The sequence below is a fragment of the Gracilinanus agilis genome, chromosome 2 (genome assembly GCF_016433145.1).
Source record: "Gracilinanus agilis isolate LMUSP501 chromosome 2, AgileGrace, whole genome shotgun sequence".
Lineage (NCBI taxonomy): Eukaryota > Metazoa > Chordata > Mammalia > Didelphimorphia > Didelphidae > Gracilinanus > Gracilinanus agilis.
In genome coordinates this window covers 689,130,368-689,144,556 of record NC_058131.1, presented here as the reverse complement: position 1 = coordinate 689,144,556, position 14,189 = coordinate 689,130,368, and the positions used below count along the sequence as shown (strand labels likewise).

General features: G+C 36.3%; 1 protein-coding gene across 1 annotated transcript in view; it reads left to right on the top strand.

Moving 5' to 3' along the window:
• MORF4L1 (mortality factor 4 like 1) overlaps window positions 1–13,745 on the top strand; it is a 47,350-nt gene extending 33,605 nt beyond the window's left edge. The window contains exons 8-14 of the mRNA XM_044660284.1: window positions 3,080–3,105; window positions 5,649–5,737; window positions 7,124–7,225; window positions 10,141–10,229; window positions 11,566–11,738; window positions 12,076–12,160; window positions 13,024–13,745. Of these exons, the coding sequence (XP_044516219.1) occupies window positions 3,080–3,105; window positions 5,649–5,737; window positions 7,124–7,225; window positions 10,141–10,229; window positions 11,566–11,738; window positions 12,076–12,160; window positions 13,024–13,108 (649 nt within the window). The 3' untranslated portion in view covers window positions 13,109–13,745. The remainder of the gene's footprint in view (window positions 1–3,079; window positions 3,106–5,648; window positions 5,738–7,123; window positions 7,226–10,140; window positions 10,230–11,565; window positions 11,739–12,075; window positions 12,161–13,023) is intronic.
• Window positions 13,746–14,189: the final 444 nt, after the last annotated feature.

Genomic DNA, 14,189 nt, shown 5'->3' with positions numbered 1-14,189 from the left:
TTATTGCGCTTAATTAGGGTTTTAAAAGCTACTGGCCAGTTTGGTGTTTGAGCCTTGTTGATGTGTGTATGTGTAAATTAATTTTTTAACACGTCCTCTAAGGATAGTATATCCTATATGTATGTGTGATTTGACTGAATTGTTAGGCTCACATTTGCCTTGGGTTAAGAGATTAGATTGTCTCTTTGCTATCTGCAAAACATAGTATCTTATCAGCCAATCCTCAATACAGATGCATATACCCAAAGCATAATAAATTTTAGAGCCAAGGGACAATAGAAGTCAGGCTTCTGATCTAGTCCCCTTGTACAGATGAGGAAACAGGCCTAGAGAGGTTAGCTGGCTCTCCCAGGGCCACATGGGTCATGTCCAGTCTGTGATTTGAACAAGTCCTTAGACTTGGGATCCAGGGCTTCTCTAGGCCACATTGCTTTCCAGTTTATCATCAGTATTATCGTCTCAGAAAATACTCTATTGACTGCTCATTTGTAAGTAGGATGACTGATGATGTTTTAAGATTTCCAAAATACTTTATATTCACTACTTCATTAGCTCTTCTCACAGACATTATTTACACAGGAGGAAATTGAGACTCAAAAGATCATCAAACTAATAAATAACCAGGGGTGGGACTGGAGCTCATGCTTCTCTGGACTCCTAAATCTAGCATCCTATCTTTAATGTCCGTATTGTGCACTAAATGCTCGCCATAGCCAAGTCTGAGTGACACAATGCTGTGTGGCATTATCTGGATTAATATTTGTTGTATCCCTACTGCATCATTTTTTTAGGGAAGAGATAATTAAAATAAAAACAGTGATCAAAAGAGACACTGAGTAATTATCAAAGTAACTGTTGGGAAATCTATTGCCTAGTCCCAGAAATTAGCATGCATTCTTGCTGTCAGAATAAAGGTATATGAAGTCATCAAGGATGCTAGGCAATTACATGGTTTGTATAACTATTTGCCCTATAACACATGGCAGAACTAGGAATTGAGTCCTATCTTAGGATCTTAGGATTCCAAATCCAATGTTCTTTTCATTGCACTGTTGCTGATTACTAAGTGGAAAAAATATGTATGTGTTTGAGTGAAAAAGTTGTATTTTTGACTTTGGTTTTCAAAGACCTCTTTCCTGCAGTAGTTGAAAAAAATTGGTCATAAGACCTGAACTTTCATTGTAAATAGGCCATTTCCACAAATCACTTCAGTGACCTTCCTATGTCTTCAGTATGGATGACTTTGGAAGTTCCTTCTAACTCCAGGAGCCAAGTTCCTAAACTATAAATTATTTTTCATTCTTTTAAGACCCTGCTTAATAACAATTATCTTTGAAACTCTACAAATCTGTAGTTGGGGCAAGTACATTTGCATTGTAAAGCTAATCAAATTACTATTATATTCTTTAATCATTGTTAACATTTGTTAATTGAACATTTTCTACCAGGTGTTCTTAATCTATGATTTGGAAACTTTAAAAAAAAATAATTTTATAACTATGTCATTATAATTGGTTTCCTTTGCCATCCTGTGTATTTTATGCTTTAAAAAACATGCTGAGAAGGAATCCGTAGGCTTTAACTGGACTGTTAAGAGAGGTCCATGACACAAAAAAGGGTAAGAACTTCTCTTTGGCATTCATTCTGTTTTGATGAAAACGAATAGAAATTAAAATCTACCTTGCCTCTTCATATATTCAGGTATATGAGTATTTTTTAGTATTTCAGTACTTCAGGTTTCTATGATTTACTCATTCTGACCACCACTTTCTCCTTTGGTACCCCCATTACCCACAAAACAAGACAGGCGGATCCTACCCTTTTGCTATACCTTAGTAAATATTCTGGCATGGATTCTTTCTGCACTTAGCTAGACTCATTCTCTGGTGACAGAGCCATGACTTTTCATAGCTGAGCTCTCAGCCTTTGTAGGCATGATAAAATCATTATCCCTGACTTTAAGAAGCCAGGGTTGTTTCTTGGCTCTGATGAAGCATTGGAGGAAGGTTTTGTTAATACCAGAGATAATTCATATGGAAGTTCTTTTCCATTTGATGATAACATTTATGTAATGTTTTAAGGATCACAAAGTGCTTTATGTTATGTCATTCAGTTCTCACAACAGCTCTGTGAGGAAGGTACTACAAATATCTTCATTTTATAGATGAGGAAACTGAGACTCTGAAGAGTTAAATGTTACCTAGGTGGTAACTCCAAGTTAAGCCTAGAACTAATTGAGATCAGGGTACAAAAATTCTGGCACCTGTTTAGCTTTGGTTGTAGTATAAGTGGAAGACTAGAGGCTAAATTAGAGAACTTCTAAACATGTTAACGGGAAAAAGTGATTTGTGGAGTGTTCTGTGTAAATTGGGGATGCACAGAGGATTACTTAGTGTAATTGTTGATCTCCTGGAATGTAGCTCCTACAGAGTCAATTAAACCAAAGGCAATTTGAATCAGAGGAGTGCAGTGAGAAGCAAATAAGGGAGGATGGATGAAATAAAACACTCAGTGATGGTATACTATTAACGTGATTTCAAATATTTTAGCCACCTACATGTTAAAAGCTCTTAATTTAGAAATAAGAATAAAGTCATTTATAGAAGCAATAAAGCATTACTAAATGCCAGCATGAAACTAGCCTGTTTTCCATGGAAAAGGTTATGGTGAATGGATCCTTTCCTCTTTAGATGATATGGTTAAATAATACAATTGGCTCTATTGATTAAAAGTCTTGAAATATTCATATTAAATTGTGACTGTGGAGAATAGCTAAGGATTTTTATGGCAGCCAGGATGACAGTAGTGTCCAATGGCAGCCTCTCCAGTGGTCTTGGATTTCTTTTCTTTCATCCTTTGGAAGCTGGTGTGAATTCATCCAGCTGTGTATGTAGCTCTGAACCAGGAGAGCATCTTTATCCTCCTGTGTCCTTTGTAGATACTGCCATTGCTGCACAAGCTGACCATCAAGATTGAGTACAGTGGAGGGAATGACATTTTAAAAATTATGAAATAACATTTAACTTAAATTAATTTTTTGTTTCTTCTCTTCTACTCTTTTCTCTTCCCCACCCTCTAGGAAAACCAAAAAGAACAAACAGAAAAGTAAGGACATTGATTTTCTTCCTTAAGGCTTTATTTGCATTTTATTAGAGATCTAAAATTTGAATTCATTTTTTCAGATGAATTTGTCATTAAGTCATTGTAGTGGAATTATAATGTTCATTGTAAATATGACGCATTTTATGTATGACAGCTTAGGAGAGAACTTTGAAAGATGTCTCTTTAACATTTCTAATAAATGTCATTTCAGAATAATGTGTGCTAGATTTCAAGTAGGGTGTTATAGAATTCTTTTAGCATCAGATTTGGAAACTCAAACTGTTCTGTGCTACTTGTTCATTTGCCTGATTCCTTATTTCAGCCCAAATGCTTAGTTTGCTTTCCTTTCCTTGACCTTATTGCAAAGTATCTTGGTCTTGTCCTTTTTTCAACTTATTTCAGCTATGAAGAGTACAAGTCTGTAGTCCAGCATATGACCCTTCTTTGTGCCTTAAGTGAAATTTAAGTCAGCTTGAAGTTTTCTTTTCTCCCTTAATTATTTCCTACTCAATTATTTTAAGCCAGAGAACATGTTTTTCTTATCTTCTTAGGTAACTTATTTTTTAAAAAAAGAAACCTTAAAAAAAATGTAGCAGTATCTGTTTTTAGAGGAAAAGTTTTCCTGAGTATGTGATATGTTTAACAAAAATTTAGCATACTTCATAATGAATATTTTTCAAAAATTTGACCTTTTTCTTTTTGATTCTGTTTCAGAAAAATATCTTCTAATCTATACTTCATATAGAAAACTTATCAATGGCTTATTACTAGTAGAGATACTCTTTATTTAAACTTAATCTGTTCCATGATGTCCTATAATTGTTTCTTTATAAGAAAGGCATGGTATATAGTTCAAAAATTTTTATTAAGCATATTATTACATATTAGGTAATATATGCAAGATGTTTTCTTTTTCCCTTAATGCATATTTTTAGAAAATACATACTTGAGATATTTTCAAGTTTAAAACATCGAGCTTATCATTCTTTAGGTTATGATACTTAATAAGAATTTTAGGGCCCTATGGTGTGATGATATACACTAGTGTGTTAGGGCATTGATTTCTAACTATTCTTGTTTTATGACTCCATTATTTGTGTCACAGTGTGACCTCATCTTATTGTAAAAGTATTTTATTGCATATGTTTATTAAATTTGTTCTGCAACTTTTTTGAAGAGAACACTCCTTAATAATTGGTGATACCTCCCCCTCTACCCTTCTTCCCATCAGTAGTCCAAAACCAAGTTTAAGGAGTGTTCAGATGAGGTCAAGTTGGGGTGAGTTGAGTGAAAACATGAGTTATATAATAATAGTAGCTATCATTTATATAGACATCTACTATGTCAGGCACTGTGCAAAGCACTTTACAGTTACCTCATTTGATCCTCACAACAATTTCGTGAGGTAGGTGCTGTTATTTTCTTGTTTTACATGTGACAAGAAGGTTAATAACTGACTTGGTCAGGATCACACAGCTAGAAAGTGTCCAAGACCAATTTTGGTCATTTTGCCTCCAGGCCCTCTGTTCCATCCATTATACCACCTAGTTACCCCAAAACATAAATTTTTTTATAAGAAAGTTTAGAAACTAAAACATAGCTACTACTTCTGTCACTATCACTGACATTGATTTTCATTGGAATATGGTCTGCTCCTTAATGTTGATGTTCCCAAATGTTCTTGAACTGCCTTTCTTGTGTTTATGCTTACTCTTCCTTGAGAATTTAATTCCCATAGGTTTGTTAACTCCCAAATCATGTATCTCTAGCCCTAACTTTTTCTTGGAGGCTTTAAATTCACATCCCAGACTCACTGTAGGTTATTTACACTTGGATGTCCAACCACAACAACAAATTCCACGTGTTCCAAACTGAATGACTTCTTTCTGCCAAAGCCCGTTTCATCTTCTAATTTTCAATTACTTATCCAGTTGACATGTTTGAAACCTTGATATTTTTCTTCTCATCTCCTACATGTATCCCACCCCTGCCTGCTGTCTGGCCAGAGTGCCACAAATGAGCATCTACCTCATAGCCTTGAACCATCATTGTGGCAGAGGGTAGAGCCTCTTTAATTTATCTTCCTGCCTTACTCTTTCCTCCTTAAATATGAGGATAAAGACATATTTAAAACAGGTCCTTCTACCTCACCTAGCTCAACGATAAAGAAGCGCTTTGTTGAAGTTGCTGAAAATGGTCATTAGAGAAAATGGGACTTGATTGTGAAGCAGTAGTCTTAATTTGGTGTATTTCATATCTCTATGAAATGCGGTTAATGATCTTTGCCAAAGAGGTTAAATGAGTCCCAGGATGCTAAGCATAAATAGAAGAGGGTAACATCATGATGTTTTGCTTGGTTTAGTTGAATAGTAGAATAGATATGGTTCCTTGACTTAAGTGACCTCTAGATAATAGACATAACATTTCATGTTTGGAAAATGGGGAAAAAAAGTTAAGTGAATGACATTTTCTCCAAAATGTTAAAATATCTTATTAGAAAAAATGTTTTGTTGAAATCATTTTATAGCTTCATTTTTTTCTTTTAGCTCCTGGAATTGGAGAAGGTAGTAGTACCAGTGAGACACCTCAGCCACCTCGGAAGAAAAGGGCCCGTGTGGATCCGACGGTTGAAAGTGTACGTTTTTTTCCTTTCATTTTAAATTACATAGAATTAAAAATATATGTCTTCAAGGGGAACATTTAGGGTGCCAAATTCTTTTTTTTTTTTTTTTTTAAATGATGGTAGTCCAAGTCAATATCTTTATTTTTTTTTTTTAAACCCTTGTACTTCGGTGTATTGTCTCATAGGTGGAAGATTGGTAAGGGTGGGCGATGGGGGTCAAGTGACTTGCCCAGGGTCACACAGCTGGGAAGTGGCTGAGGCCGGGTTTGAACCTAGGACCTCCTGTCTCTAGGCCTGACTCTCACTCCACTGAGCTACCCAGCTGCCCCCAGGGTGCCAAATTCTAAATGTACAAACGGATTATTCTTGAGAGCTTCAAAGTATTGTTATAAACTCTTCATGTAGTTAGTATTTGAAAACCAAGAACCTTATGTTTCTTTGTGCAGTCATGTTTGACACATTTAACACCTTGATGCTTTTAATTAATAAATGGCCAGTTGAGCAAATTGTCTAATACAAAGTTGAATTTCTTGAAGCCCAAAACCACTTTTGCAACCATTTAAAATGAGAATTCATATTCCAAGCTTTCTCTTCGCCAGAAGCTCTATTACTGAGATATGATACCTCTGTATAATTTGACTTTTTTTAAATTTTTTTTGTATAGATTGTACCTGCATTCTTTTCCTATGTACTCAAGACATTTAATAACTGAATCATGCATTTATAGATAATTTGACAGACTTAGTTTTAGCCTGAGTAGATAGATCGTGTTTAACTTGGCCAATAATTACATAAACAGAAAAAAGGTCTCAAAATAGTTCATCTTTAGAGTTCTTTTGAAATTCTTACTTTGAAATCATTTTAAATCTTAATATTTTCTGCTAAATATATATTTTATTGGTATATTTCATTGCTTTTGGTTGATTACACATTGTGAACATGATCTAACATAGTTTTCATGTCTAAAAATGAGATTGTTAAAATGGTGACACAGGCTAGAAATTGCTATCTGTGTGCTGCTACTCTAGCCTTAACTAGAAATACTGTAGTTCATACTTAAGGATGTCTATATAGTATTGACTAAAGTGTCACCAATAAATATGAAACCTCATATTTAAATACAATATTTAAAATAATTCTAAGACTTAAGGATATTAAGTCACAAGTTAGTTTTACTTGAGAAAGTTCTTTTCCCTTCTGATTCAGAATAAAAATTTTCTCTCTAAGTAGCCGAGTTTTTTGATTTCATTTGAAATTTTTGAAATGATATTTCCATTAGAGTATTGAATACATTGTATAATTGAATGATGTAATCTTTCAAAGCCTTAGGAAAATTATGTCTAGAGTTTTTTTTTTTATCTTAAAGAAAATATTCTCTTTGGTTTGTTCATTATTCAGGAAGAAACATTTATGAACAGAGTTGAAGTTAAAGTGAAGATTCCTGAAGAACTGAAACCGTGGCTTGTTGATGATTGGGACCTGATTACCAGACAAAAACAGGTAATTTTTCTGTTAGCTTATTATTTGTGTTTATCTCAAAATGAGTTCATGGCAAGTGTTGCTATCATGTATATAAATAAGGAGAGTATTTCTAGGTATTAGCAGCAAATCAGTAGAAAAATCTTTTATGTAGCTTATACTTTTTCTGGCTTTCCTGCTATTATCCAAATCATGCAAGAGGATGGTAGCGAGAGTAGCCTCTGAAGACTGGAGGAATTATATCTTGGCTACATAATGCAAGTCAATTTTTACTCCTTTAGAAGTAACCTCAGAGGGGTAATGTTAATTCTCAGAAGAAAATGTATGTTTTGTAATCTATAATGTAAAGTTTAAATTCTTTGAAAGTAATTTCAGGATAAGGATTTTGCCATCTCCCCAGAATCCAGACGATGAACCTGTTTGGTGGAGGCTCCAAAAGGTGCCTGAAGAGCCTTCACTGGATCATGAAGACCCAAATTTGAACTTTGGGGCGCAGTTGATCTGAACTATGGGGTTGGATGCATTTATTTTGAATGGACAGTTTATGCCAGAAAGGGGGACTGCCCCCTTAATGGTTTTTTTGTCAATATACCAAACATTGGTTTTGTTCTTTCTCCCTTTTATCTCTAACTTATTGTAAACTCTAATTTGATTATATTTTCCTGATCCATTGGGGAGATTTATCTCCCAAAGGATCACAGGGGGGGTAATGTGTTAGTTAAAATCACCTGGGGTTCTATTTGGAAGGATTGAACCTCAATATAGTGTTTGACAAACTTCTGTGGACCTGTGGGGGTCCTTAAAACTACATTTCCCATGGTCCAATGGGTTTCCTGTTTTGGATGAAGGTATCGAAGGTGAGGGACTGTTTTAAAAGAGGGGGGAGTGACTTGGAACTTCCTCTTTAGCTACCGGCCTCTTCAGTTACCTGAGCTGGCGGAGAGAGGAAAGGAAAATGACTGAGGTGAGGTTGGAATAGGTTTTTCTTATAGGCACGTGGTCAGTTTATCTCTATCAGCATGGCTTTTATTAAAATACCATTCTCCCTTTTGATCTCGGCCCTTATCATTTTTAATCATAACATATTACTTGGTCCTTTAGAGTTAACCTCTTGAAGGTGAGTTGATGCCATTTGTTAATAACAATAAAACGAACATAGAACGTTTATGAAAGACACCAATAAATGAATAAATATTTTGTGCCAGCAGGTGGACCTTCTTTTGGTTTTTCCTTTTTATATGGTTGACTTAAGCAAAGAAAACTTGGCTTTCTTTTATATTCCATTGGTATATTAGATAAAGTAAAGAGTACTTAGGGATACAGAATGGGAACTGGACCCGTAATTTCATTAATCTGGACAATTTCAAGTGAGAAAACTTCCTCACTACGATGTGGCATCTTCTGCAATTTATAGTTTTAGAGAATTGCGTGGAACAGAGGTGTCAGACATAGGCAGGACCACACTTCTCAGTGTAGGTCAGACCAGATTAAAATGTAATCAGGAAATATTTAAACAAATAAATAAAAAGCATTAGATCAGAGAATGTTAATATGTGGTTTTCCAAGTCAGTATATGACTGGCAGGCATCTATATGTACATGTGCTTGTTTCTTTTGATATTGGATGTCACTAGCCTAGAACACTAAGAGTTTTAAGGGATTTGCCTGTGGTCACATGGCTGGTATGTGCCAGAGGAATTAATCCTTCATTGACTGTAATAATGATGATGGTAATGACACTCATGTCATGATTTCTTTGTTTTTAACATCACATTAATGTCTAAATATATATCTTTTTCTTCCCAACCCAGAACAAAAAATAATAAACAAAGCAGGACCACAAAATTTAGCCAGTTATGAGCTCAGATGCAAAGTGTTCACAGGGTTCCCACAGTCATTGACCCTTCATCTCATCACTTTTATGATGGTGTAATTTATTCACCAAAATAAAGTTTATGCTTAGGATTATGAATTTCAAGGATTTGATCTGTTTTGAAGGTCACTTAAAATACAGTTTCATCTCAAGTTTATTTTCTAAAAAATCTTTTATTTATAAAAGAGGTGGAAAGAGTGAAAGTAGAGAAATCCAAAAGGGTAGAAAAGACTATCTAACTAAATGTTGTTCCAATTCAGGACTTGTTAACCTTCAGTCAGAATTAAACTATTTCCAGAAAATAGGAAGGGAAAACCAGTTATCCACTCACCCAAAACAATGACTGGAACTGAAGGTGACACCTGAGGCTGACTTTCTTTGAGCTGACCTTCTTGAAGCCTACTTCCTTCTTGGAGTGACTCTCTTCTTGGAGTTCACTCTCTACTAGTCCAGATTGTTTTCAGGAAATTCGAAAGCTTTTTTTCATGACCTCTAACTACTCTTAGAAACAAAATTCTATCTTCTTAACAGTGAAATTCTCTGGGTGTTTGCCAGTGAATCAGGGAACCCAACAATCTCAAGAAATTAGAAGTGCGTGTCTCACAAAATGTAGTAGAGGCATATATTATTAGGCTTGAATAGACTGTAACAGAAACAAGGCTTAAAAGGTGTCATCCAAATTAAAAAAGAATATAGATGTGGCCCCTGATGAGGAGGATGGACAACAGATACCCCGGCCATACAGATGAGATCACAGATCTTTGTTGGAATACTTTGGATTAGATGAGCTAAATTTTCATAATTTTGTATGTACTTAGTAGACTTGTAATTAGCAAACTTAAGCTTTCTTTAATTAATAATGGTTGTGGGGGAAATGACTCGAGTCTATGCAGGTTTGGTCAACAGATGAACATTTTAAAAAGCTTTCTTATTCCTGTCTTGTAATAACTTTCATTTGAGTTTTAATGCCTTAAAGCTATTCCCTTTTTTTTTTGTACCTTTTTTATATACTTTTTTTAAATGACTAAGACTGCAAGTATTGAATTGCATTTTGTTTTTCATAGCTTTTTTATCTTCCTGCCAAGAAGAATGTGGACTCAATTCTGGAAGATTATGCGAGTTACAAGAAATCACGTGGAAACACAGATAACAAGTAAGCACGTTGTGTTTTCTTATGAGATTAAAATGCCTAACCAAAAAAGGGAAGCTCCTCTTAGAAGGGCCAGATATGCCTGTTCTGCAATAAGTTCAAGTCTGCGACATCTGCTTCTAAATTAGATGTGTCATCTGGGGTCTGTACTTACATCAACAGCGACTAGCCAATTAGTATGTTCTACATTTGAAACATAACTGGGCTCTTCCTTTTAAGTAAACTTCTCTTCTCCCATTCTTTCCTAATGCTTAGTCTAGTAATGAATAAACTATTAAAAACATTTTACTTAAAGAGCTAGTCCACCAACCATATAAAATTAATTGCTTTTGTTCTCTGTAGCTACTATGCAAAGGAGAGACAGACTCAGTGCTGTAAAGAAATTGGAAATAAATGGAATTGGGGATTGGCACTTGTCTTTAAGGTACTAGCGAGGTGACCAAACTTTCATGAAACATCTCCAAATAGCTATCCTATCTTCCGTATAGTATCTGTAGAGAAGATGAATTTACTTCCTACTGAATTTTGTCTGTATTCACTTAATTTGCTCAACTGTACAGTAATATGGCAAAGTCTTGAGTTTCACATGGCTCGGCCGTGTTCTTGTTTCATGACCACAGACTGCCCCTGGCTTCAGCTTGCAAGTGTGCATTTTTGGTCCTGGGACGACGGGAGTGCTGCCACCTGTGGCCAGGGAACAGGACGTGGCTGAGTCAGCCTTATGGCCTTGGCCTAGTAGTAGGAGTAACCGTGATAACAACATGAATAATTAACATGCATATAGGTGTGACAGCACCATCAGCTAACATGGCTGGGGAGAGCCATCTGTTGGGCGGCTTCGTATTGGAAGGGAAGGAGCTAATCATCCTGGGACTTTGGTCTAAGGTCTTAATGAAATCTTTTCATTCTTACTTCATTAGCTTTAAATATATCTTTTAAGTTCAGAAGAAGGTGAGGTCATTCATGGATACGGATCGAACAGTCTTGGCTTGAGCCTTTTGTGCTCTAGTAACTGGAGCACCTCCATGCTGTACAGTAGAAACGCCAGTTAAGTCGAAGAGCGTTCTCACCTGCGCAGGGCCTGGAGAGGAGCTTCTGGGTGGTTCGAGGGTGTCCCCTCCTGTTCTGACAGTCACATGAAACAATGGAGGCAGCCCCTTGTCAGGACTCTGGTAGTTCCCTGATGATGCTCTTGTAGTCTAGTTGGAAAGACAAGACTCAGAAGTGGCAGATCCATTTGGAGAAGTATTTGAGGAGGGCAGGCATGTTGTCAGGCCAGCTCCACAAGGAGCTCCATCTCCTGCACGGGCTCACTCTCGGGGTGGTTTCTGTTTGCCAGGGAGTATGCCGTGAATGAAGTGGTTGCGGGGATCAAAGAGTACTTCAATGTCATGCTGGGCACCCAGCTCCTCTACAAGTTTGAGAGGCCTCAGTATGCCGAGATCCTCGCCGATCACCCCGATGCCCCGATGTCGCAGGTCTATGGAGCGCCGCACCTGCTCCGGTTGTTCGGTACGCAGCCTCTGTCCTGCTCTGCGTGATGGCCGCGTTATGGTTTCTCTTTTCTTTGTTTAGCTATTTGTATGTGTGTCCCACGGCCTGGCACATAGTAGGCACTTCAGAAATGCTTGCTAATTTGATTGATACCTGAAGATAATGGGAAACAATCACCTAAAATGGGTGATTGTATTTTGATTCATAGCCTGTAAAAGTTAGAGGTACTAGATTTTCTAAATCCAGACTTAATAGAATTTGATGTGGCTCCAATGGAGCTGAGATTAGGGTGTGGCTGGGTGGGAGGGAGGGAGGAGACACTAATGCTACCATGCTATTCTTTTGTTTTAAATAGTGAGAATTGGAGCAATGCTGGCCTATACTCCCCTTGATGAGAAGAGTTTGGCTCTGTTGTTAAACTATTTGCATGATTTCTTAAAGTAAGTATAATCTTCTAGTCTATAATGAAAGACTGAAGTAGGAGTATGACCTAGATCTGGCCAATTGTGTCCCTATCCAGACTGGCTGGGCCATCATGGGCGGGGCCCTTCCTTCTTGCCCTAATTGTCTTCATTTGTAAAATATTCTGATTGGTCCTGATGATCCTCCAAGGTCACTTCCAACTCTAAGCTTCAGTGTCAGGAGCCTTGAAAATCTGCAGGGAAGATGTTGATCTGTAGTCAGAAGGAGTCCCCCTGTGAAGTCAGTCCCTAGTCTTATGTCAGAGCTGAATTTTGAAAGTGTTTGATGTAATGTGATGAATTGCTTTGATTTCACGTGAAGAATTGCTTTCAAAGCACTGAAAGAATTTGCTTTAAGTAGTAGAATGTTAGAAGTCTGTAGCAGGTCAGAATTTGAATACTTGGTCTCTTAAAAACAGCCCCAATGCCAGGAACCAATTTCTACTTCTATACCTTTGGATTACTGTTTTTTATTCAATTTCATAGACTCCATTTTTGTAGTCTTTGAATATCCAAATGCATTGTGCTTTTGAATTTTCAAGTAAATGTGGATGAGAATTGTTTGAAAACTACAAGTAGAGGAGGAAGAGACATCTAGGAAAAAATGAACACTCTTCAGTATTTTTCTTTTTGATGGTCAAACTTAGAACTAACTGTATGTTAAAATGATTCTTTAAAAAGGCTTTGTTTAAAGTAATCTTTAAAAGGAATAAATAATGTATAGTAGATATAAATATTATAGGCATTAATAGAGGGATGGGACTGGGAGTGGCAGGTTCTATTCTTACTGAAAGTATTATGATTGACACCATTTTTAACCACAAACTCTTTTTCTGGTCTAGATATTTGGCGAAGAATTCTTCAGCGCTTTTTAGCGCCAGTGACTATGAGGTTGCCCCTCCTGAATACCACCGGAAAGCTGTCTAAGGAGTTGGATACTTTTTGTTCTTTTTGGGTCTCTGTTAACCTATCTATCTGTTCTATTAGTCCCTTTCTTGCACATATATTGTACTTTAAAATTGTGTTTATGTAATCAGGACTGATGTTTAAAAAAAAGTCTGTTTTGTTTGAAATAGAAAGGGCATAAGGGAGGTGCTTCAGCCCTTCCTTCTCTTTCAGAGTTGCTGCCAGTGTGTAAGAACAGACATGGAGAGTGATATTCTGTATATAGGATGTTTCAGTGTCTATTTGACAAAGCTGCTTGAATTCTGGTGGTTTCATTCCTTTGACACTAAGCACTTTGATGATCCCCGTGAATGCTAAGTGATAAAACACCCTGATTCCTAGTGCCAAAGGTTTAATCATATATAGCTCATGACTCATTTCATTTGTGCTCATATTTCTTCTTAGTGCTTGAAGTAAACATGTTGTTCCTCAAGCATTTTTCTCCTTGTTCACATTGTTGAAGAATGGTGATTTGTGTTACCAGTTTCGTATTCTGGACCTAATGCACATTCGAATAGTAGAAAAAAGCATTAGTGTATTATCTATGGGTTTCTGGGAAAGTTGGTCTTTCAGGAGATGTTTTACAAGTCTTGGAAATAAAACTTTTTTTATTTAAAAATAGTTTTGTGCTTATTTAGTGTGTTTGAATGTTCACATTTGCTTTGTGTACTATCTGGTATAGGTGGTAGTAGAAGCTTTGTCAGTGTAAAAGCTTTGTTTCAGGAGGCACAGCAAAATCTACATTTGCCTTCCTGGCAATTTATCTTTGCAAACATTGTATCATGCGAATACTTGCACTCTGTGGGATTCTCTTCATGATACAATCCTCTTGCCAAAGGCTCTTTTATCTCTTAATTTTAAATGTTTCGCTTTTACCTATATAAGGATATATTTTCCATTTTTTTAACAATCACATATTTGCTCATTTTTGAAGCAGATACTAAAATATTTGCATATAATAGGCAACTGAGCTTTGAAAGGGTGATGATAGTTAAATCTGTTCTCTTGAGGTTGCTATGGATACTGTGGTGCTTAGAAAAGCAGCTTTTGAAAGTCCATCTGG